At 34.2% G+C, this 26,331-nt stretch overlaps 1 protein-coding gene across 6 annotated transcripts in view; it reads left to right on the forward strand.

Moving 5' to 3' along the window:
- Positions 1 to 26,331, forward strand: part of FBXW7 (F-box and WD repeat domain containing 7) — a 232,790-nt gene that overhangs the window by 154,383 nt on the left and 52,076 nt on the right. The window contains exon 4 of one of the 6 annotated variants that reach the window (XM_045078323.1): positions 4,340 to 4,364. The exons of 4 other annotated variants lie outside the window; for them this stretch is intronic. In XM_045078323.1, the coding sequence (XP_044934258.1) occupies positions 4,340 to 4,345 (6 nt within the window). In that variant the 3' untranslated portion in view covers positions 4,346 to 4,364. Of the gene's footprint in view, positions 1 to 4,339; positions 4,365 to 14,254; positions 14,491 to 26,331 lie in introns of those variants that run through there. One more of the 6 variants, XM_004758069.3, reaches the window with a different exon arrangement.

The raw sequence follows: 26,331 nt of genomic DNA on the forward strand, positions 1-26,331 counted from the left end.
TGTATGTTGGTGTCCAAGTTTTTCAGAAGTATTTCTGTAGGCTGGTTTGACCTGTGAACCACCATTCTCATGAGACATGATACAAGGAAGAAGAGTGTGCTGATCATCACTCATTGTATATGCAAATAGTTTGCATCCAGTGCAGATCCATGAAGGGCATGGAGTTGTTTGGAGTAGAAGTGTAACATTTACATAGCACATTAATGCCCTTAATTGGTGACCTATACTGGTTTTGGGTGTTAAACTGCCAAATGAATTGGCTTCCTTTTAAAGAAATGTGTGTCCTATCTTCCACAAGGAATTTGAGTTGGTCTATATGTAGGAGAAACAGAATAAAATGATCAAATGCACATGAAAATTGGTACCAGGGAAAATATTGGAGTAGACTATGAAGACAAAGCCAGGAGAAAAGATAAGGACTGAATTATGATGAGATGGCATAAGCTGTTAATAGGATAAGGTCGACCACTCATAGGGGTCTATACCTGTATATAAAGGGTAACCCTAGACTAGATGTGTTGGAAACATCTGGAGTGCTTATTAACAATGCAAATTGCTGGGTTACATTTCAAAACTACTTAACTGAATCACCAGGGTTGGGATGTGCATTTGTAATAAACTTCCACGTGTTTCTAATATAGATTAAAGTTTGCAGAACATTGATCTATTACTTTGTCTCTCTCTTTCCTTGTGATAAAATTAAAAGGATATGCTGAATCCTCTCTCGGGAAGAGAAAACGTCAGACAGACAGACAGACACACACACACACACACACCCGTCAGACACACACACACACACCCTTTTCCTAATATTAAATAAAGGGAATTTCTCACATGGGGCTTCATGAATGGTTGAGTAGTCTGTGCCCTCAGTAACTATAACAAATGCAAATAATTATGAAGTAAGTAGAGATTGTGATATCTGTAATCAGACTGTGAAGTTTTCAAATATTAGCTGTTACTTCATGGCAACTTAACCTCAGGCAAACTGTTAACCTCTCTCGATCATAAGGATGGTATTAGTATCATCAATAGTGTTATTGAGAGGGTTCAATGAGATAATATCTGTAAAGTAGTTAGAAAAGTCACAGTCCTTAATAAGTATTAGTTGTTATTTCTTGTAAGATTTATCATCATAATGTTGTAAGATTATACTAAAACTAGCTTACCTAACTATTCTGGTCTATATAATATGCTATGCAAAATATCTTTAGTTCCAAAGATACCTACTGTCTTAGTTAAAACTATTACACTGATTTTTGTCTACAACACTGTAACCTTTAACATAGAGTCCAGCTGTTTGGTGGTGTGAATTTCATCACTGCCAACCATGGAACCCTTTAGTAATTCTGACAGTTTTTTTTTTTTCCTTCTAATTGTTGTTAGTGCTAAGCCTAGAAGGAATTTGAAAGAGAACCTAAAGCAAATTTTGGTAGTGTTGGGCTTTGAGACCTCATGTGAAAATATACAGAAAAGATGGAAATGCTAGTTCTATAATGATACGTGCCCTTGAACTGAATAGCCAGAACTGGAGTAAATACAAGGGAAGATTCTCTTTAGTGCTTCTATAGCAATCCTAGAATTACTGCTTTAATGCTACAAGAATACCTAAATTTCTCACAGTTAAGAGATGATTATAAATAAATGAAAGTAGTCATTATGAATGGAAGTAAAGTCAGGTTGACTTTTTATTATCTCTACTTAGGATGCATTTTAGAGAACACATTTTGTAAAATGTTGGTATCGCTACTAGCTGTAACTGATATAGAATGCTAACTTGATTCCTCCTAGTAGTAAGAACCGTCAGGGTAGCATCTTGCATGTAAACTTTAATTTCTAATTAAGTAAAATGTAAATAGAAAAATGCTAATTGTTTTCATAGATCACCAGGGCTAAAAATAATGTATAAGTTTTTTTTTTTTTTTCATAAAAGGATTTGCTTGGTTCAAATGTACCATGTCATTCTGTTCATTTGGTCTTCGCTGATGTTCTTATTAAAAGTGGCTTCTCCACTTACTGTTGCTTGTAGAGGCTGCTTTACTTCCAAAGTGAAAATGCTTTAATTTTCTGTTTTTGGTTGGTCTTAAGTGAAAATTTGTGGTTATTGAAATGGGGAATGAAGTATAAAGAAAGTACTTGGGAATTTGGGAAGTAAGTGCCAAGAGTTATTCATTTGTTTAGCTACAGATGTTGGTTTTAAATATCAACCTTATAAATTTGGTTTTCAAGAATGGATTGTTTTTACTTTACCAATATGCTACCATCTGTCTTATGGTCTAATGAGTGAAAACTTTAAATATGCCGAGGTATGTCTGTAATGTTTATCACTCACAGTTTCAGTTTTCAGGTGTATTTCTTACTACTCTTTCACTCTGTTAACTGGTATAGAAATGAAGATTAAAGTTTTAAGAGAGACTCATTATTGTGTATCACTTAGATATCAGTAATCTTATATTTAATTTTTATGCTTTTTCACTCCATAACAGAAGATTGCAAACTGGTGTCTTATATAGTATTTTTTTTAAACACATTTAAATTTGTTGCCAATATTTGAAAATCTGGAGAAGAGTTCCCATAAAACACTGACTTTTTTCTTCTGGAAGTGTGATGTATCTGGCTTTACTTGTCTTCTGTACTTACTAAACAATGATCATTTGTGCCTTTTAAATGGGCTTTCCAGGACTTTAACCTGCCCTGTTTATCTTCATTATCCCTGCCTGCATCTCTAGTCATTTGACTTTGCTTAGAAAGACAAGTATGATTGTAGGAAATCCAAAAATAAGTTTTCATTTGTCACAGTTTGGATATAAAGTCACATCAGCATAACATGTAACATGTAATAATTAAGTTTATTATTTAAACAGCCAGAGATTTGTTTAATACCTCACTTCAAATGGATATTATCAAGGTGAGAATTTGTCTCCAAAACTTTGCCAACCCTAAATACCCAGATTTTCATCCTGGATCTCCTGTTATCCTTTCCATTCCTACTAAGTTTTGACGTTTACACTCTACTTAGGATGACCATTTGTCATATCACAGAAGTAAACCAGCGTTCTTAGAGCTCCTTGTCTTGTAAGATATTTCAGTTATCTATTGCCACCTAAACAGTCACTCCAAAGGTTCATAGATTATAACAAATAAGTATTTTATTATTTCTCATTGTTATTGTAGGTTATGAATTTAGGAGGGACTCATTAGGGCATTGCTAATTCAGGGTTTCAGTCAGATGATGGCTATAGAGGTGAAAAACAGGGCTTTAGAACAGATGGGGGCTGGCCAAGAATCTTTTTTGCTTCATATAATCTCGGGATTTCTACATATGTGGTCTTTCTACTTGGGCTAGTTTGAGTTTCTTCACAGCATGGTGGTCTCAGGGCAATTGGACTACTTAAAATGGGGCTATCATTTGAATATTTCAGTAGGTAAGGTGAAAGCTGAATCTCCTTTTTATGCCTATCCTAGGAAGTAACTTAAATGTTCTTTTTTGTTTGAAACATATTCCACTTGTCAGTGGAAGGAGTATCAGAGTACATTGTAAAAAGAGCATATAAGATGAGGGATACTGGGGCGCCTGGGTGGCTCAGTGGGTTAAAAGTCTCTACCCTTGGCTCAGGTCATGGTCTCGGGGTCCTGGGATCAAGGCCCACATCAGGCTGACTGCTCAGCGGCGAGCCTGTTTCCTCCTCTCTCCCTGCCTGCCTCTCTGACTATTTGTAATCTCTATCAAATAAATAAATAAAATCTTAAAAAAAAAAAAAGATGAGGGATACTGTTATGACTATTTTTGAAAAACACAGATATTATGACCTCATAATATCTTTGCTCTAATAACTCTTTTTTTTCTTTTTACTTGGACTTCATAAAATTCAGGCTCATTAAAATTGGTTCCATATATAATATATGTGTCTTACAGAATACTGTATTTCTGTTATCTAGAACTCAGTTATCTGGCAAACTTACATACCTGAAACACATATAATAAAAAGTAAATCTCCAAAGGAGATAACAAAGTAACACCACTAAGTTAAGCTTAACTTATAGAATAGAATTTCTAGAATGGAATAGATGTTCTAATACAAAGCATGAATTTAGAAATCAGACATCCTGGGGTAAAAATCTTAACTTCACTGCCTCACAGCTCTGTTTCCTTGAGCAATTTTTAAAACCCTTCTGAACCTCAATTTCCTTGTCTGTAAAATGTAGGATATTGATACCTCCCAGTCTTTTCATGATATTTAAGTAAAATAAAGCATGATTTACTAGGAACTCTGTCAGTGTTTAATCCTTCCCCCATATCACTGCACCAATCTGAAGTAATACATCGTTTTTTTCTAAGCCCTAGAGCTGCAAACTTGCTTTACATCTCCTATTGGTCTCTGATAGTCTCTTAGCATCCCTGGACTTCCTGCTTCCATCCTGAGATCTTTCTGTTTCAGGCATAATCAAGAATTCAGGTATTGAGTCTTATTTTCTTAATAACCAGTTAGCTTTTTGTTTAACTTCTGCTGTAAAATTAATGTTGATGTTTACTGGTGTATTTTGTTTAATGTATAATTTTGACAGTGTAAAAGGCCAGGGGTATCAACTGTCAGCCCATGCAAGAATGAAATCTGTATGTGTCTTTTTGATAGCTTAATTCTAAAAGTATTTGCTGTGCTTAATAATTCCTTGCTTAAATTTGATGCTGAAATAAATATTGATAAATGAATACCAATGAAATCTTTATCAATATTTGCAGAAAATTGTAATTTATGAGTATTCAATGAATATTGATAAATCTCACATGTTCTCATAGCATGTTACTGAGAATTATATAAGTGAAGTTGTGGAACTATGTTCATTTCACTCAAAATAATTGTTTTTTATTTATAATTCTGTTAAAACTCAACAGCGTAGTAAAGATAATTATCTCCCCCCATTTTATTTTTTAAATTGTCAGCATTGTCAAATACTGTATATTTCCATAGGTTCAGCCTTTTATTTTTCATAGGATAAGTTCTTATAATGTTTTAAACCATTAATTTGGTGAACTTCCTGCATTGTAGCTCAGTTCAATTTGTTTTAAACTGTATCGAAAAACCACCTGCATGACAGTATTATCATTATTATTGTTAAAAGATTTCTTAGTATTATGTCCTTATTTATGACTCCCTAGCTCACACTTAGAATTTTTGTAGGAGACATAAATTAATAAGTAATACTGACTTTAACTGAAAGGTTGATGACCCGTTAATGCTTAAGCTTGTTTAGAAAAGTAACTTAAATGATGGACCTTAAAAAACTAATATAAGGAAAGTTTTTGTCTCCTTTCTTAAACCTAATTTTATTTTGAGGATTGTGAAAAATGAAGTTGCTTTAAATCCTTATTTTGTCATATGATGAGGTTTTTGCATGACTGAAATACCTGTAATTACTGGGTAATTTTTGTCATAGTTGACTTCAAGGTATAACTATAATAATCGTCAACTAAATTCTTGGTGAGCAGCTGTGTAAGACCAGTTTAACAGCTGGGGTTAACTCAACACAGACTGTAAGAGTTAAACTTAATCATGAGGCAAGGCATGTTAAAGTCATTAAGGACTTCATACTGGGCATTTCTGAAATACTTAAAAAATTCAATCCAGTAGTTGAATTTTTTTTTAAATCTCAGATAATTCTTTAAATGTTGAATGAAAGAATGAGGAGAAGTATCATTTTAGTATAACAAAGCTCTAAGACACAAATATGGGAGTAAAATCCAAAGTTTATAAAATTTATATTATACAGTATATTCTGATGTCACTCTTTGGCCACTATGGTAAGTAGGAAAGAAAAAAATATAAACAAATTATTATGGTATAGTATGGATCAGAAAAATCCTGAGATATTTTTCTTGAATCATATAAAAAAATAATTTCTGCCTGAAACTTTTTTCCAGTGAAAAATATTTTCTTATTGTTATAGAACAGTAGTATATATATATTTATTTATTTATAGCAAAGGGATAAATGTCTGTTTTTAAAAGGTGTACACAAATGAAGTAGTGAATTTCTTTTTACATGTTTTATAAAACTGTAGCTATACTATTCACCAAACTGTAATAAAGGAAGGCTCACCAAATTGATAGTCCAAGACTATTGCAAGAAGGCTCTATACTTGGTACTACTGGAGCTGACATATACTCTTAAAGCTGCAAGGGACTTCATTCTCAGTCATCTAGTTTGGTCTCCTCATTCTGGAAATCTGAAATCTGAGACAAGAGACTTATTTAGGGACACTGGTTAGTGGTAGAGCTGAACCTAGTACTTAAAATTCACCCAGGATTTTTCGTATGATGATAAATTTACCTGGAGTATGAACTCCAGTTAATTTGCTGAGAGTTGATTGAGATAAAAGTTTAGTCAAGAATAATGCAGTTGTAAACAAATTTAGTCGTAAATAAGCTAATAAGTAGTTGGGATTTTTGGATCATAAAATTTCTGGTGTACCATGGGGTAGTTTTGTCATCATTTTGAAGGACTTGTTTGGTTGGATTTTCTCTTAGTTTTTATAACATTATTTTTAGCTTTATTTTTTTTTTTTTTTAGAAATAACTGGAAAATTCCAGCAGAATTCAGAAAGAACCTAGATGTCCAGCAGTTAGACAGTGGCTCTATAAATCAAAGCAGTTACAGTACTTTATGTAACCCACTATTGTAGCATTTTTACTTTGACAGTGTCAAAAATACATACATTGATATTTATACATAATGCTTTTATTTTACAAATGCCAATTACCAGGTCACATTTTTATAACACTTGTATAAACTGTATGTGCTATTTCAGAACCCAGGCTAGTTTCTCTTAAGTACTAAGGGGCTGCCCCTTGGTGCCCAGCTAAAGAAAATTATCAGTCTCCCTTTATCCGTGGAGGAGTTACATTCTTTTCCAAGACCCCCCGGTGGAAGCCTGAAATCCTAGATAGTACTGAGTCTTATAAATACTACGTTTTTTCCTATACAAGCATCCATATGATACAGTTTGATTTATAAATTAGGCACAGTAAGAAATTACCAGCGATAGTAATAAAATATGAACAATTATAACAAGATACTATAACCAAAGTTATGTGAAAATGGTCTCTCTCTCTAAATATCTTATTGTTCTGAACCCACCCTTCTTGTGATGTTGTAAGAAGATAAAACACCTACATGATGAGGTGAAGTGAGTTGAATGTCATAGGCACTGTGTTGGAGCAATAAGTACTCTTGACCTTCCGGCGGTATGTCCAGATCATCTGCCTTCTCAGTTGAACATGGTTAACTGAAATGGTGGATAAGGAAGGGACTATTTTCTGTACAGTAATATGTTATGATCTGTTAACTGTATATATGAATATAATATCTCGTGTTCATTATAGTTGGAAGTTATAATCTTTCTTAGTGCACACTTTTGAGTATTTAAATGTCTTTTAGAGGGGCATCTGGGTGACTCGGTTAAGTTTCCGACTTGATTTTGGCTCAGGTGCTGACCTCATGTTGTGAGGTCAGCCCAGCATGGAGCTTGCTTAATATTCTCTCTCTCCCTTTCCCTGTACCACTACCCTTTCCCTCCCTTAAAAAAAAACAACCAAAAAAAAAAAAACACACCAAAAAATCCCCCCAAAAATCCTTATAGAACTTTTTAAGGAATCATTTTTTAATCATCTTGAATGTTTTTAATTTTAATAAAATGTTTCTTTTGTTTGCTCTATGCCTTTTTTGGATAATAACATTTTATTTTTATTTTTTTTTAATTTTTTATTTCTTCATGTAACAGAGAGAGAGATCACAAGTAGGCAGAGAGGCAGGCAGAGAGAGAGAGAGAGGGAGGCAGGTTCTCTGCTGTGCAGAGAGCCTGATGCAGGGCTCGATCCCAGGACCCCGAGATCATGACCTGAGCTGAAGGCAGAGGATTAACCCACTGAGCCACCCAGGCGCCCCAGATAATAACATTTTAAAAGCAATGCCATATATTTATATTTTTCTTTCTTACTAAATCTGATTATATTTTTGTTTCTACAGTTGACCAACAATCTTGTTTGGATTTATTATATTTTTTTGCAGTTTTAACTAATACAGGCTTCACCATTTATCATTAAGCCAAGAAACTTAATATCTTGATTTACCATTGTTTTCCTCTGTTTAAATTGCTCTATCTTTGTACATGGATTGCTTAGGCTGAGAAGATCTTTAATATTCTGGTATCTAAGGTGTTAGGAAAGATGAAAAAAAATGACTGAGAAACAGAATAATTTTTCTCACTCTGTATTCCTGAATAAATGAGTATACTTTGTAATAATGAATTCCTGTCTCAAAAGAATATTGAATCTGACTTATTTTGCTTTAGTAGTAGTCTAATTTTAAACATCTGGAATTTTTTTTTGTTTCTACCTAAGAATAAGTTAAGTCACTTGTTTGCTTAAATTCGTAGAAGTAGTGAATAGTACTGTGTTTAAAATGGGGCGCCTGGGTGGCTCAGTGGATTAAGCCGCTGGCTTTGGCTCAGGTCATGATCCCGGTGTCCTGGGATCGAGCCCCACATCGGGCTCTCTGCTCAGCGGGGAACCTGCTTCCCCTTCTCTCTCTGCCTAACTCTCTGTCTACTTATGATCTCTCTCTGTCAAATAAATAAATAAAATCTTAAAAAAAAAAATGACATAGGCTGATATTCTCCCTGTCAGGAGTATTGGTACGAGACTTTGAAAACTCTTGGTATAAAATCATTCATGCTTGTAGGTAAATTTATCTTCAAGTGAGTTGTTTCAGCTGAATCAGGAGTAGTTTATGAAAATGGAAAATCTTTATGCTGCTTGTATGCTGTGGCCTTTGGCCAAGAACAGTTAAATACTAGCCTTCTGTGTAATAATGAATGAACGAAAAGGTAGATTTCCAGAATATAAAGCTGTAAATCTTTTTGTTGTCATTAGAGAATTGGAAAGTGTGGGACTATAATACGTTTAGAAATACTAAATTGTGGGTATTTGGTGCATTAGCATTTATCTGTAGTCATCTTTGACTAGTACAAACTTTTAGAAGAAAGAAAATCAGTAAGTGGTTGGTGGACAAAATGCCTTATAGAGATCTTCTCTTTACCACAAATTCCCTAATGTTCAGTTGTTGGATAGATAGTCAATGACATCTGGAATCTTAAAAGACACTGCAGTTAAGATATTACAAATTAATTTTTAGGTAAAATTGTGACAGAATTATGGAAGCCTTTGTAAAACTTATAGATGATTATGTTTTAAAATATTTTAAAGTTATTTCAGATGGATTTTAGAATCTCTGCTTGCTTTTCTAGTGACTTGTAAAACTGATACTTATTACAAAGCTGTATGTGATTTTTTTATCTTAATGTAGCAGCAGCAGCAACAGCAGCAGCAGCAGCAGCAGTATTAGTAAGGGCAGCTAATACTACTGGACACTTACTAGATGGGAAGCATTAATCTGTGTGTTTCACTTGCATTAACTAATTTAATACTCATAAAAGCCTATGAGAAGGTTTTTTATAGATGAAATTGAGGTGTAAAGGCATTAATTTAAGGTCATACTACAAATAAGTAGTAGAACCATGCTTTGCATGAAGGCAGTTTGGTACTAGCGTTGATGCTCGTACCGACTTATATTACACTTCATTAATATTTGTCAGTGTCATCTTAAAAGGAGTTCGTTCGTCTGTTTTGCAGAGTTGCAGCTTGGGAGAGGGGGTTAATAAGAGTATCTTAAATGTTTTTAAAAATATGATTGATACTGAGACTTAATTCTTTCTTGAGCCCATGGAACTAGGTGCATTTTAAAGTTAACAATTAGGGTTCTGTGCTTTGTCTATGATTTCATTTCCCTCATTGACTGGGATTTTCTTTAGTATTTGAAATTCTGGTATTCTGAATGTTTTCATGCTGATTGAGAACATTGCTTTAGAAGTACTGTTAACTTAAATCCTTCAAAATGATGAAACTTGGTAGTACACACTTTTGGAAATCAGTACTTGTTCAATCACTAGTAATGTCCTTTATAGAAATATAGTGTTGCAGACACATAATCAGATTTAGCGTTAGGTTTGCTAGAGTTGCAATGCTCTGTATTATCCAGTTGAGGGCAGTTATTTACTGATTTAAAAAAATGACTTGAATTAGAATGTCACAATGTGTTTACCAGAACTTGGTTATCTCCAAATAAATAGCCCTAGTTTTACTCCAATGATAATTTCTTGAAAATGAAAAATTAATTCTACTTCATAATATTTTATTCCCTCTTATAAGCAGGAGAAAGAACATGGTTCATTTTAGTTTTAATTTTCTCAGTTCAAATTATTTTTTTTTAGTCCCAAATCTTTTTTTCCCCCTCCTTAAGATCAGACTCCAAATTGATTAGTGAGCTTCATATCTTCCTCATCTTTAAACTATCTTCATGTAAATACATGTAACTATAAAGTTCTTTGAGGACTTTAAGATATAAAATTATAATTTCCAGTATGTTATCCTTATTATTGGATTAAGTGAAAGTTAAGTTTGGAGTTGATCTGTTGCATTTATTTTTCAGTGCAGAATGAGTATGTTAAACTTGTGAAATATAGTATAATCCTCTGATATTTCTGCATTGAAGTACCACATAGTTTATATCTTCTTTGTGGTTCAGAGAAAGGAATTTTGAAGATTTAATTAACTGATTTCAAAGATACCACTGAGAATTCTTTTGAGAATAAAGAATGTCGGTCTACATAAAACTATATGTAATATTAACAAAGTAGATACTAATCGTTGCTTGGAGAAGGGACATTCCAGAGCTACTGCAACAAAAGGATTTTTCTAATAAGGAGTAAAGAGTGTGATTTGAGAAAAAGTGTTAAGAAATAAAGTGAGCATCAGAAGAGGAGCTGAGACTGGAACAAGCTAGAGACACTCACCCACCCCCTTACTGGGGCTGTACACTTGGTGATCTTAGATAACAGCCTCATCTTTTTTTTTTTTTTCTAACCATATCAAATTAAAAATTTCCAGTATTCTCTCTTTTATCCCTAGATCTCTGTTGTGTGTTTTTGTTTTGGTTTGGTTTTTTGGTGTTTATGGTTTGTAATTATTTACTTTTTTATTGAAATAATTTTGTGGCTAAAATATCCATAGCATAAAATTTATCATTTTTTTAAAAGATTTTATTTATTTATTTGACACAGAGAGAGAGAGATCACAAGTAGGCAGAGAGACAGGCAGAGAGAGAAGGAGGGGAAGCAGGCTTCTTGCTGAGCAGAGAGCCCGATGCGGGGCTCAATCCTCAATGTCCTCAATGCCGGGACCCTGAGATCATGACCTGAGCCGAAGGCAGAGGCTTTAACCCACTGAGCCACCCAGGCACCCAAAATTTATCATTTTAACTGTATTTTAAGTGTACAATTCATTAGCTTTAAATACATTCACAGTGTTGTGCAGCCATCACCACTATCCATCTCCAGAACGTTTTCATCTTTTCCAGCTGAGACTCATTCCATAAAACACTAACTTTCGAGTCCTTTCTCCCGGTTGCTGCTGGCAATCACCATTCTAATTTCTGTCTCCATGAATTTAACTATGCTAAGGATGTCATGTAGGGGTGGGATCATACGACATTTGTCCTTTTTTGACTGACTTATTTCACTTAACCATTATGTCTTCAGAATTCATCCATGCTGTAACATGTCAGAATTTCCTTCCTTTTTAAATCTACATAGTGTTCTCTTGTATGTATATACCACATTTTGTTTGCCCACTCATCTGTCAGTGGTTACTTGGGTTGCTTCCATCTCTTGGCTGTTGTGAATATGTTGCTGTGAACATGGATGTATGAATATCTGTTTGAATCCCCGCTTTCAGTTCTTTTTTGGGAAGTGTATACCCCAAAGTGCAATTGCTGGATCATGTGGTAATTTTTTGAGGATCCTCCATACTATTTTCCACAGTAGCTACCTACATTTTACGTTCTTGCCAGCAATGCGCAAGTATTCCATTTTTTCCACATCATTGCTAATACTTGTTCTTGTTTGTATTTGTGTGTGTGTGTTTTATTTTTACTTTTTTTGTTTTATTTTTAAATAATAGCTATCCTAATGGGTCTGCATTGTTAGTTCATTCTGGTTTTGATTTATACTTCCCTAATTAGTGATATTGAGCATCTTGACATATATATGCTTATTGGTCATTTGTTTATTTTCCTTGGGGAAATTTGGTTGTTTACTTTGGTGTAATTAAAAATGTCACCTCTGAAAATGATTTTGCTTTTTTTTTTTCTAAGTGGCTTGAACTCACAGGGCTTAAACTCACGACCCTGAGATTAAGACAAGCTGAGATCAAGAGTTGGATGCTTAACTGATCGAGCCACCTAGGCACCCCAATGATTTTGAATTTTTTTTTTAAGACTTTATTTATTTATTTGACAGAGAGAGAGATCACAAGTAGGCAGAAAGGTAGGCAGAGAGAGGAGGAGAGGGCAGGCTTCCCGCCAAGCAGAGAACCCCACACGGGACTTGATCCCAGGACCCTGAGATCATGACCTGAGCTGAAGGCAGAGGCTTAACCCACTGAGCTACCCAGATGCCCTTGATTTTGAATTTCTAACTACATTTTATTTTATTTTAGAAAAGATTTTATTTATTTATTTATTTGTCAGAGAGAGAGAGAGAGAGGGAGAGAGAGAATGCGCGCACGCACAAGTAGGCAGAGTGGCAGGCAGAGGCAGAGAGAGAAGCAGGCTCCCTGCTGTGGGACTCTATCCCAGGACCCTGGGATCATGACCCGAGTCGAAAGCAGCAGCTTAACTGACTGAGCCACCCAGGTGTCCCTAACTACATTTTAAATTATGGCATAAAAGGAATGTAGCATCTTGGTGGTACTGGGAGTATTTCTAGTGTATGGATTGGCTTCCCCAGTAGCCTACTTTATATTTAGTAAGACATATCTTTACAAAGTTAAGAAAGAAGTCACTCATCTCTGATTCTCGTTTTTCATTCCCTTCATATCAAATTCTAAGTTCTCCTTATAGAGATCAATAGAAGCTATTGGAGGGAGAGATAAGTAAGATGACTGGCTTTTGAAAGAGGACAATAGAATGGAAGGAGAGAACAGCTAGTTAACCAAACATCGTGAATAGATGGTTCACATCCATTACTTACCATCTATCAAAACTATTCTCTGTTAATTCTTACACTGAACTTTTTTTCTTACCATCTTCATGACAGTCTAGTTCATGGGTTTGAATATGAAGTGTAGTATTAATTAACATTGGCATAAGTGCTTAATTTTGGAAAATATTTGAGTTAATGCTGGAAAGATTAGTTTGGAGCCTCTCTGAGGAGAGTCTTCATCTTCATGTTGTATCTTAGGCATTGGGGAACATATAGGGAAAGTTTTTGAGGAGTGGATTGTACACCACATTCTCTCTATGCATTTTAGGAAGTTATTTCTGACAATGGTATGTTGGAGAAATTAGGCAGTAAGGATTTGTGATGAACTGGTTAGTAATTATTTTACTATAAATGTTTCCCATCATAAGCTACATTTATAAATACTTGGGTTTTTCAAAAAGAAATCTTTAATCACATGACATACTTTTAAGTAGAAACACTGCATTTTTGAGAATTTGAACTGACATTTGCAAACAACTAAAATGTCTACTTATAAGATTAATGTGAAGTGCCTATTAATAGCCTTAGAGAGATAGAGTCGATTTAACGTCTTAGCATGAAATAAAGAATGGTTGAATGAAAAAGGAAAAGAGACAAACAGTTGAAAATACAGTGTTCATTCTGAATAGATCTAAGAACACACATGTGTTTGTATTTTTTGAGCATGCATAAATGCTGTCCTTAAATTTGAAGTGCATTTCAAAACATTTCTAAAATATTAATGCTGATATTTGGGTAAGGAAGACCTTATTTAGGAGAAAATACATGATTTTTGTAAAGAAAACTTTACTTTCACTTTCTAGGGAATACCTGGGTTAGTAGTTGGAGAAGTTTAAAAGAGACCCTACAGCATTGCCCTGCTTTGGCTGTATTCACATTACTGACTTTGTATGGGAGGTTCACCAGCTGTTTGACTGGCAGGAGCAGGAGCTTTCACTTCACTAGTTTATAATTCCTGGCTATTCTAGGATAGTTTGCACTTCACCAAGCCTCAGACAGGTCAGGACATTTGGTAGGAGAAGGTTAAAAGACAAAAGCAGCAGGCCTTGGGTTCTCAGCCTTTTTTTTTTTTTTTTTTTTGGTTTGTTTTTTAATTAGCAAATTATATTTTAATTTGGTAGTTAGAATTTTTAGTAATGTGCCTGTATTACATGTAGAAAGTATTCATCAACCAAGAGGAGTTTTAAAATGTCAAAACCAGGAAAAGCTACTTTAAACCATGGCTTGGTTCCTGTTGATCTTAAAAGTGCAAAAGAGCCTCTGCCACATCAAACTGTGATGAAGATATTTAGCATTAGCATCATTGCCCAAGGCCTCCCCTTTTGTCGAAGACGGGTAAGTCTTGCATTTGAAAAATAGGAATATTTATTTAAATGAAGTACTTCTTTTTCCTTTAGTGAAGAAATGCTTGGGCTTTCAATTGATATTTATAAATAAAATTATCAGTGCATTATGTAGCCAGATAAAACTTAAATAAGTGGTAGTTATAATAGTATGATGAGAAGTCTGGAGGGCAAGGTTATCCAGTCCATCTTTTGTTCCCTGTCTCATTTATTTTTCATGATATTAGAATCCTTTAAATTTATTTAAAAATGGTAAATGTAAAAACTGTGTTTTAAAATATGTTGGCAAATACTACAACCCCAAATTGGTAGTTTTTATTCTATGGGAAAGGCAAGAAGCTGGTGGCATTCTTCTTATACATGGGAATTACATGAACTCTTTATAAAGAGTACTCCAAGTTCCCTAGATTTATCTGGCCCTTAGAGATGTATTATTTTAAATTGCTGTTTCTTTAATTCAAACTTAATGTAATAGGGACTTTACTTTTTGCTGTTATAGAAAATAAAAATAGCATGCTATTGTGTGGCAGTTACGATAGAGTTTATATATAGACAATCCTGAACTAACAAACATTTTGTAGAACTTGTGCTAACGTATAATCAAGTTATGATTTATTGGATGTTTTTCAGGATAACGTTCTCCTTTCCCTCAACAAGTTCTGACCCTGTTAATATTAGCAGTTTTATTGTATTTTTTGAGTTAACTTGGTATTGCTGGTTTGAATAATTAACTAGAGTGATATATTTTTAGATCTAAAATGTGTTTTTGATCCTGAACACAGTAAACCAAAAATCCCCACAAAAATCTGAGATTAAATGGGTATTTACATGTAACAGTGCTATTAATGTTTTAGTTCCCTTTTTTAAGAAGAAAAAAAAAATGAAGGGGAAATATTCTACTAAATAAGATCAACACACAACACCTGACAAGTTTTTTTTTTCTCCTTAGTAAAAACAATCTTTTTTATTTGCTGGGACTTATCCTTCGTAAAAATGTGTTTTCTAATTATCTTAGCTCCTTTGGAGTAGTTTCCACTTCTACTCGAAACAAGTGTTAGCCATGTTGAAAATATTTTGAGAGAAGTTTAAATAATACAGTTTCAACATTGAACATGGAATATCTCCATCACCTTCTTATTTTCTTCTTTACTATGTTGTCAGAAAACTGTTTATTTTGTCTTCTTTTGCTTTGTCACTTTTATAACTTCTGAATGAGGTCACTGTTCTGATTTAAGCATTTACACAGAGACCTCTAATAGCTTTAAAGTCATTAATAAACTAATTTATTATTTTAACACTTCTATAAAAGAAAATACCAACCCAAGTAAATTTTTAAATGGAGGAAAAGAAGTGTGGGTTTTTTAAATGAAAGGATTAAGATATTAACAATCAGGATAATCTTGTTCTTTGTTGAGTATTTCTAATAAATTCTTAGATACAATATATGGCAAATTATTTCATTATATCACAATGTATGTTTTCTACCATTATTTTCTAACATGTACATGAAACTTAAAAGGTTCGGGAGCAGATTCTATAAAATTAATAGAGAACTTCAAGGCTTTCCCTGAGGGCTTCCTAGGGTCACTATGCAGCTTGACTTTTCTGGGTTACTATGTTATGTTAATTTATAGCCTTGCATTTGTAACAGCAGAAGAGAACTAGATTTGAAAAATAAAATTCATACGAGAAAGTTTTTTGGGAAGATAACTGAAAAACACATTCAGTTTCGGACTGCCTACCTGCCAGTAACTTACTATTGCATAACTCATTGACTCTGAGTACTAGAAATACTAGAGGGATCATGTAATTATATCCCCCCCTTTCATGACTGGTTAATTTAGATAGTTTTTAATTGGCTTGCATATTCTTTGTTATTTAATTTATTAACTTTGGTAAATTGATAATAAACATTTTAAAAATATTTTTCTTTATCAAGGATTTAAGGAAGACTTTTGGTATGATATATAATTAGTCATTTCGTGTGTAACATCTAGTATATCTCTTACACTGGGCATATTTTGTTTTCAAGCAGATTGTTCTACATTGACCCAAAGTACATAAAGCAGGTAGATTTCTGTATTTTGTAGGCCATTTTTTTCTTCTAGGCAGTGAGCTAATGTGCACTAGATTGACCTCTTAGTAACACTTGTAACAGTCTTGACCTATTAAAATTTGAAAAACATGATATTTTATTGTCACTCCATCCCTCATAGATGTTAATCCATTTAGTGTTTGCACAATAAAATAACTTCAAAAAATTGTGAAACAATCTTTTAGTTGCTATAACCACAACCTCAATTTATATCTCTTGAAATATTTTCAGAAAATTTATTGACCTACTATTAAGTGTAATATTGGTATTGGTAGTCAAATTTAATATTATATAAATTATTCTGGTCTCTCCTCAGAGGTACTTTGGATTTAATAATAACAACAGTAAAGAAATAGCAGTCTAGCTGTTACTCAGTTACTGTAAATGAAAATATTTTTAATATTAAGGTCCTCATTATTTATTTACAATTGCTTAGGCATTCTTGATACTAAGTTATACTTGGAACTTGTTAAAAGTGTAGACTCATGGGGAACCTGGGTAGCTTAGTCGGTTAAGCGTCCAACTCTTGATTTGGGCTCAGATCCTGATCTCAGGGTTGTGGGATTGAGTCCCTATCAGGCTCCACACTCTGGGATTCTCTTTCTCCCTCTCCTTCTGCTCCTCCCCCCTGGTTTCTCACACTCCAAATCAATCAATCTTAAAAAACATAGAATCCTGGGTTACCAACTCTTTTGGATAGTCTTATGTAAGAGATCTGGATTAAGGTTTAGGGATCTATCTATATTTTTCAAAGCCCTATAGGTAATTGGATCAGGAGCTTTTGAGAGTACTAGTTGAGTATTCTAAAAGAATTGTCTTTTAGTAGAAGAGGAATTTTCTAGGAAAAGCTTATTTAATCTATAAAATCACTGGAAATTTTTAATTTATTTTGAAATTGGAATGCCTAATTATGGTAACACGCTGTTTCTGAAATCCTAAGGTACATTATTTTTCCGCATTTTGAACATACCTAAGAAGTATTTAAAATACGAAAAAAAGGGGCGCCTGGGTGGCTCAGTGGGCTCAGTGGGTTAAGCCGCTGCCTTCAGCTCAGGTCATGATCTCAGGGTCCTGGGATCGAGTCCCACATCGGGCTCTCTGCTCAGCAGGGGGCCTGCTTCCCTTCCTCTCTCTCTGTGATCTCTTCCCTTCCTCTCTCCTACTGTGATCTCTCTCTGTCAAATAAATAAATAAAATCTTAAAAAAAAAAAGCAAAAAAAAAACATAAAATACGAAAAAAAATGTACCTTAGATACATTTTGATGGAATTTTGTAGCTTATCTGGCAGCATTTTTTTTCTTTTTAGTGATAAGAGAAAGAACATCTTACAACTAATAATACTAAGAAAATGTACTTCAGTGCTTAAATTTCATTTTGTAACTCATTTTGTTTGGAAGCTTTTTAAACTTTCACAATATTCTCATAAAGTTACTCTTCATTATTATTATTCTGATAGAAATTTCCAGATGACATGCAAATGGCAGTGGTTTATATAGGGCTTTTAAAGCTATTGGACTTTGCTGACTTACAGACAAAATATTGTTTTGAGAGTTTCCTGTATATTCCTGGGCTTGAACTGTGTACCAATTGTGCCGCATAAGCATTGGCAGCAAAGCGAAGAGTGTGGAGAACTGCTGGTGGGGTATTAGGGTGGTGAGGTGGGGTCAATATGGGACAAGGGCTTGTTCTCCTGAGACAAAAGAGCTCAAGCAATAATGAAATACATGACTGGGATTTCTGATAGTTGGAAACAGTTTTGTAGGAATTATGTTCCATATCAAATTCTATTCAAAAGACCTCATTTAAAATAATTTTTCTTCAAAGTAAAAGTAGAAATTAAAGTAGAATATTCGTGTCATTTGAGAAAATGTGAATATCACTCCTGTGTATTTTTATCATTCCAGGTTAGCTTAAGTCAAACTTTCTTCAGAGGGCCAGTAAATATTTTAGACTTTGTGGACTCTATAGTCGCTATCAGAACTACTCTTCTGTGCCACTGGAGCACAAAAGCAGCTATAGATAATACTTAAATGAATGGGTGAATGGACATGACTGTGTTTTAATAAATCTTTACTCAAAAAAGAGTGAAGTCTAGGTTTGTGTGATTATAATGATAGTACAGTAAATCTTGTGCATATATCTTTTTGCTTATATATATTTCAGCTCATGATAAATTTTCAGAATGAGATTGTTAAAGCCGTAAGTCTTACATTTCCTTTAAAACCATCATCTTCTCTTCTAATTCTTTTGTAATTTTGTAGAAAAGAATCTTTGTGTGGCTAACTGCTAGAATTTTAAGACACTGCTTATTCTCTTCTTAATATACAGTATTAGTATAATAAGGCTATTAATAATTGCTATCTTTTTTAGGAAAGCCCACTATGTATTATAGGCACTGTTTTAGTTGTTTTGTATATTTTAACCCACTGAATGCTTAAATGACTTAAATGTTTGGTAAGTACTTTAAATTAGGTATTCTCTCCAATTCAGTAGACTAGAAAACGGAGGCTCAGACCAGCTAATCTTCCCCAGTTTTCTTGGTGAGTAGTAAAGCTGCATTTAGCTGCAGAGTGCATGAATGCTGCAGCTAATAGCAGTAGCCGTTCTCTTTATACATTTTGTTTTTATGTGAACTTAACACTTTTCAACTACTCTTAGTATTTTGTAGGGTAAGCCTGGGAGGCTATCATTGTTGACCTTGTTTCTATGAGAAAATAGATTCAAAGATTAAAACAAGTAACTTACAAATAACTTTGATATGATAAAACATTTATAAATACAGGGTTTTTGGTGTAATCTCTTTTAAGATGTTTCACTTATGAAATTACCCTGCAGATTACACAATAATTATAGTAATAAAAAACTAGAGATATTTGAACAGTATGCATGTTTGTCTGTTGTCTTTGTAAGCTGAGTGAGTAATGATACCTGTTAAAAAATTATTCCTGACACTTGTTCAAATGGCAAGATAGACTTTATTCACGGGTACTGTGGTGTTATAGAGATAGGAACTACTACAAAGGGGCTTTGTAGTAGGGGAGCAAGATTGGGCTCAACTCCAAATACAGCAAAGAAAAGTGAGAGTTTATAGCCAAGGAACAGTTTGAAGGGATCAGTGGGGAGAAAATTACTAAGAGGAAACACCGGTGGAGAGGGGGGCTTCTGGCTAAACCAGTGTAACTAAAGTGGTCAGACATCAAGTGGGAGATGATAGAAGATGAGGAACCCAGCAGTTACGGAAGGTGGTCAGATACCAAGATTGGGAGGAGTCTGGTTAAACTGAGTAGGATTCTTGCTTTTGACAACGTGCCCAAGGACAAGGCCTAGCTGAAAAGGAGCTCAACAGAGCCTATCTAGAGTTTGGTCAAGAAGAGAATCTTTGTCATACTTCAGGGTCTGTGGTTGGCAGACAACTGAGAGCAGCTTGTCTGGACAGATAAAGCATCCTCCGACTGCAGTGCAGTGTCATTCTCATCAGTTTGCTCAACCAGTACTTTTGACAGTGAGGACAAAAATTTAAACAGCATTTTACCTCTCTTAGCTTCAATGCTGTCTTAAGTTTAAGTTTTTTCTTCATTGTTGAATTATCAATGATACTAGATAAACCTATATTCAAAACTTTAACCTTATTCAGGCATAATCTAATTAGCTATTTTTTGTATATATAATATTCAGTTAAAGTAGTATGTAATGTTAATCTATTATGCTCCTTTCATAGACTATTGACCAGTCTATTAGTATCTCTTCAGCAAAGGCCTGCCAGTTTTGTGAAATAGTTGTATTACCTTTGTTTTAAAAAAACAAGGTATCTAATTACTTACTCTACAGTAAGTTCCATTTGTGGGAAGATTTTGTATGTACCTCCAAAGTAGGCCATCATAAACTCTTTTGTTAAAGCCAGCTTGTGAATTAGTACCCTTCTGAATTTAATAATCTCCCAAATCCTCCAAATTCAATGATGGACAGGGAATTTTAATTTTCTTCCAATAGTTAACATCTTTTAGTTCTCTTCATAGAAATAAGACATACTCAATATGTAAAATTTAGAAAAAATATTTTCCTTTACAATTTACTAAATTACCAGTAGTTCCACTGCTGAAAAATAACCATAATAACAACTTTAAGTAAATAATTTTTTAGGAATATTGGTACTTTAATTCATTGTTAATATATTGTTGATGGTTTCCCATAATTGTAGTTGCTTAAAAATATATAGTCTGTTCTTCCAAAATTTTCCTCATATTATTGATTTAGACAGTGAACTGCTTTAAACTTTTTTATGCATGAATCCTAAACATCTCTATCCACAGATTTCTAGAAGTAGAATTATTTGGTCAAGGAGTATGAACTTCTTTAGATTCTTGAGAAATACTGTTAAATTGTTTTCCAGAAAGCAATACCAATTAAAAACCAGCATGAGGGATTTCTATTGTTGTTTAAAGAGTAAGAAATCATATTCTAAGGAAATTTATCCCTATGTGATAAAGTTTTGTGGATTTTGCTTAGTTAATACTATGTCATTGTATTTCTAGTCTAGATTTTTTATCATAGGAAATTTTTTTCCTTTTGAAAATATAATGAGATAGGCTTATACTTACAGCTTCATATAAGTGAATGATCTAGTCAATTTTTTTCTACTCCTATAGTTTTAAAACTATAATCTGTGTTTTTATCTGGACAGATGATCCACATGTATAGTTTTATGATTAATTACACTATCTTTCTGTAAGTCTTAGGATTATTTCAGTTTTTGCATTGCCTTAGTTTATCCTTTTATATTTCTGAATTTTAGGGTAATATTTGCATAGTGTAAATGACAGCCCCTCCCAAAGTATATTGCTATTAATAATATTACGACAAGAGTACTTCTCATACTAACAAGAGCAGCTGTCAGAAATATTTGCCTATTCCTTATAGCACTACTACTTAGTTTTACATTTCTGGCATAGTTTTGCCTTTACCCCCAATCCAGGTTTACCTTTTTTTTTTTAAATCTTGTCCAGCCATGATTCTTACTGAAAGTAGTTGTTGCAAGTCTGCTCTTTTAAAATGTCTTGATTCCTGAAAGTCATTCATGAAACTCAATATCCATTTATTTTTATTTTTATTTTTATTTTTTTTTAAGATTTTATTTATTTTATTTGACAGAGAGAGAGATCACAAGTAGGCAGAGAGGCAGGCAGAGACAGAGGGGGAAGCAGGCTCCCTGCTGAGCAGAGAGCCCGATGCGGGGCTTGATCCCAGGACACTGAGATCATGACCTGAGCCGAAGGCAGCGGCTTAATCCACTGAGCCACCCAGGCGCCCTTTTATTTTTATTTTTTAAAAGATTTTTATTTATTTATTTGACAGAGATCACAAGTAGGCAGAGAGGCAGGCAAAGAGAGAGAGGGAAGCAGACTCCCCGCTGAGCAGAGAGCCCGATGCAGAGCTCAATCCCAGGACCCTGAGATCATGACCTGAGTCGAAGGTAGAGGCATAACCCACAGAGCCACCCAGGCGCCCCTCAATATCCATTTCGTGGAATTCTTAGCCAATTAGAAATAGATGGATGTTTCCCCAACATACAGAAATATGAATCCTTTAAAAAGCCAGCATCCTCCATCTTTCCCCCAGACCAGTCTGTTTTGTGCCTCTTTCTTTCTAGATTCTTTCCAGGACCTCACAGTCTAGCTTCCCTCTCTGGTTGGAACCTTTCTCCTGGCACTGATTACATCCACTGTTGTCCTCATCCATCAGTGGAACATACTGTAATTGTTGCCATTACCTTTGGCCCTTAGGCAAATATGTACTGCCTGGTGATGTTATTCCATTTAGTTATCTTGTCTCCCCAGTTAGGTTATAAACTCTTAGAGTTCAGAAATTATCCTTCATGTCTTTTTATGCTTCTAGTGATATGCAGGAGAAAGTTAGTATAAATATTCTTATGACTAATTTGTTGAAGTATGTGTTAAACTTGGAAGATTCTGAAGGAGTTTTTGTTCTGTTAAGAATATGGCATGTTTTTGTTTACTAAATGTTTTTAAATGACTGTGCAGCTGTGATTTGAATATTTTATTTTCTAAATTTAAATAAACTCAGATACAATTTGACATTTTATTTTAAAGTAATTACTACTTACCAATTTTGAAAACGAAGGAGAAACAAACGTAGGGTAAAGTTATTTCTGTGGCACTTTTGAGATTCTACAGTAGCCAAAAAATGTCAGAAAATGCTGAAATAAAGGGAAAATTTACAATACTTTGGAGAGAAGAAAGAACAGGGTGGTGATATGAGCAAGTTTGGAGGGAAATTTTAATAGGGTACCTGATTTTTTTTTTTTTTTTTGAGTAAACTAAAATGTGACTTCCTTTGGTTATTTTCCCTACACACATATTGCACTAGAACTGGGGAAATTTTTCAACTTGAAAATTTTGAACTTGAAAAATTCAAGCATTTTCAATTTATCTGATATGGTTTATTGTCACTAATTTTTTTTTAGTCAATAAAAGAATTAGTTACCACATAGTAGACCATTCTATTTTAAATCCTATCAGGCCTTTTCTTCTTCTTTTTAAAAATTAATTAATTATTTATTTATTTATTTATTTATTTCTAGATTTTTTAAATTTTTTATTTCTTTTCAGCGTAACAGTATTCATTGTTTTTGCACCGCACCCAGTTCTCCATGCAATCCGTGCCCTTTCTAATACCCACCAGCTGGTTCCCCCAACCTCCCACCCCCCGCCCCTTCAAAACCCTCAGATTGTTTTTCAGAGTCCATAGTCTCTCATGGTTCACCTCCCCTTCCAATTTCCCTCAACTCCCTTCTCCTCTCCATCTCCCCTTTCCTCCATGCTATTTGTTATGCACCACAAATAAGTGAAACCATATGATAATTGACTCTCTCTGCTTTACTTATTTCACTCAGCATAATCTCTTCCAGTCCCATCCATGTTGCTACAAAAGTTGGGTATTCATCCTTTCTGATGGAGGCTTAATACTCCATAGTGTATATGGACCACATCTTCCTTATCCATTCGTCCATTGGAGGGCATCTTGGTTCTTTCCACAATTTGGCGACCGTGGCCATTGCTGCTATAAACATTGGAGTACAGATGGCCCTTCTTTTTACTACATCTGTATCTTTGGGGTAAATACCCAGTAGTGCAATGCAGGGTCATAAGGTAGCTCTATTTTTAATTTCTTAATGAATCTCCACACTGTTTTCCAAAGTGGCTGCACCAACTTGCATTCCCACCAACAGTGTAAGAGGGTTCCCCTTTCTCCACATCCTCTCCAGCACATGTTGTTTCCTGTCTTGCTAATTTTCAGGCCTTTTTTTCTTAAGAATGTTTCATGTGTCATGCATAAACTTGAGTAAACAGAATATAAATTATAAATTTTCTTGTGGTCTTGTTCTCTGTATTGTGCAGGGTACTAGCTATAAATAAAAGTGATGATTCTTCATCCCCTGTACCTGTGGATATACAAAAGTGAAAAATTACAATCCTTTATGCATCTTAGATAGTCTAGTGGTAAAAACCTTAAAGCTTTATAGTACAAAAGTATAATTTTGCTTGAATGCACCCGTGTACAAAGTACTATGAGTACAAAATACTCAAAGCAAATGATTCAGGAAAGGCTTCACAGTAACTTTGAATTAAAACATGGTGTTTGCTAGTAAGCAGATGATGAGAAAAGTGATGGGCAGAAGGAACTTGTATTATTGCTTGTGCTTACATCTCTTCTTTTCACATTTCACACTTATACTGCTGCAAATTATTGCTTATATCTTGCATGACATTTATCAGTATTACTATCAGCCAGAAAATATGTGTTGAGCACTCAGAACAGAGCTGGAAAGTTTTCTAGAACCTATGGCTATAACAGTGAACTAGGTAGAGGCCATGTCCTCATGGAGCTTACTTTATGGAAACAGAAAATAGTCACTAATGTTAGTGTTTTGATGACAGTAAAATAGGGTTAATAGTATAGAGTCTAACTTGGGATGCAGGGGAAGCACTATACTTTCCACATATGAACTCATATAACCCTTAAGATAACCTTGTAAAGTGGGTGTTGTACTATAGTATCCCTATTTTACAAATGAGGAGTCTGAGGCATAGTGAAGGTAAGTAATGTGCCCTAGAGTTAATAAGTGATAGAGCGGAGATTCTATGTCAGGCATCTGGCTCTAGCATCACAAACACTGTGGTAAACTGACCTTGGTAAGGTTGTTGAGTGAACAGATCCTTAGTTTCCATGTGTTGTAAGGGGTAACTTTTGCTGTGTAATCCTTGGTTTTAAAATACATAATTCTTACTTTGGTCCCACAGCTCATGATGGCTTTAGTATCTTATTACTGACAACATTGCTTTCTAGATGTTTTTGTCATCAAGTGATGTCCTCTTATTATGTGTACCTCAATTGTCAGGTATGAATGTAAAACAAATTATAATGTGATTTATAAGTCTACAACTACATTGTAGAAATAACTGCCTTGAATTTTTATCCCTGTTGTTGATAGATAACAATCTGTTCAAATAGTTTAGTTACTTTAACATCACAGGGCAAGGGCTATTAAGATGTAGCATGGGAGACAGATGAAAAATATGCTAAAAAATAAACTTGCTGCCCACTGTCCCATGTTCACAGACCAGATGTCCAGCATGCCCTGAGAGCTAAGAATTTTTTTTAAAGTTAGCCAAACCTAACTCTAAGTAACTTAAGATAATCAGTTTTATTATTTGAATACTCGTGAACTTCCTGCAAAAATATTAATGTATAATATACTGGAAGTGTTCAGTAATATATGCACCATATTACTTTTCTAAACCAAAAAGTTCTGAAGTCAGCAACACAGCTTTCTCTAAAATTGTGGAACTAACTCCACAGACCTTTGAGTTTTACAGCTGTCACCCACATACAAAAAAATGGAATATTCTTTGAAATGTCAAAATAGTTAAAGTCTTAAGTTCTGAGTGCATGCATATTTAAATCCTTTAAAACATACATTATATAAATGAATACCTAAATTTTACTAAGCTCCATATAATATGGTAGTTCAGAGACTATATATTATTTTTCTTCAGTGAGAAATGTAACTCTCGTTAGCAGACATATTCATTAAATGAGGAATGAGAACCTCTGTCACTTTTTTACTTCATGGAAAATTAATACTACTAAATTAGTTTTTATTCTGCTAATATATATTAGGCATACTCCCTGTATGTGTTGCTACTATAACAGAGATGAATAAGGCAGAGACCTTCCTTCCTTTAAGAAGGCTACAGATGCTTTTCTGTCTCTGAGAGATGTATCTAATTGTCCCCATTTTGTAGTCACATCAAAATCAGAGGAACATGGATTAATTAATGTATTCAACAGATAAGCATCCATTAATTGCCAGGCACTTCAGATATATTAGTGAACAAAGCAGAAAAAGTCCAACCTTTTATATAAGTTAACATTTTAGTGACCCTGAGAATTCTGCCTATGATTGGACAACATGTTTGGTCTGTTCCAGTATACATTGTGTCACCAGACTGCTTCATTCTGTGGTACACTTTTCTAAATCATCTGGTGGTAATTTGTCTTATAGTTTCTCTGTATGTATATGTGGGTACCTACATACATATGCATGCATACATCGACGCACACTTTCTCTGGCTTGGTGACTTTATTGATATATATAATCTATTGGTTTTCAAATACTGTTAGATAGTATCTAACACAGAATAGTATTTTGAGGTTCTG

Source organism: Mustela putorius, unplaced genomic scaffold (genome assembly GCF_011764305.1).
Source record: "Mustela putorius furo isolate JIRA1106 unplaced genomic scaffold, ASM1176430v1.1 tig00000242_pilon_pilon_pilon, whole genome shotgun sequence".
Classification (NCBI taxonomy): Eukaryota; Metazoa; Chordata; class Mammalia; order Carnivora; family Mustelidae; genus Mustela; species Mustela putorius.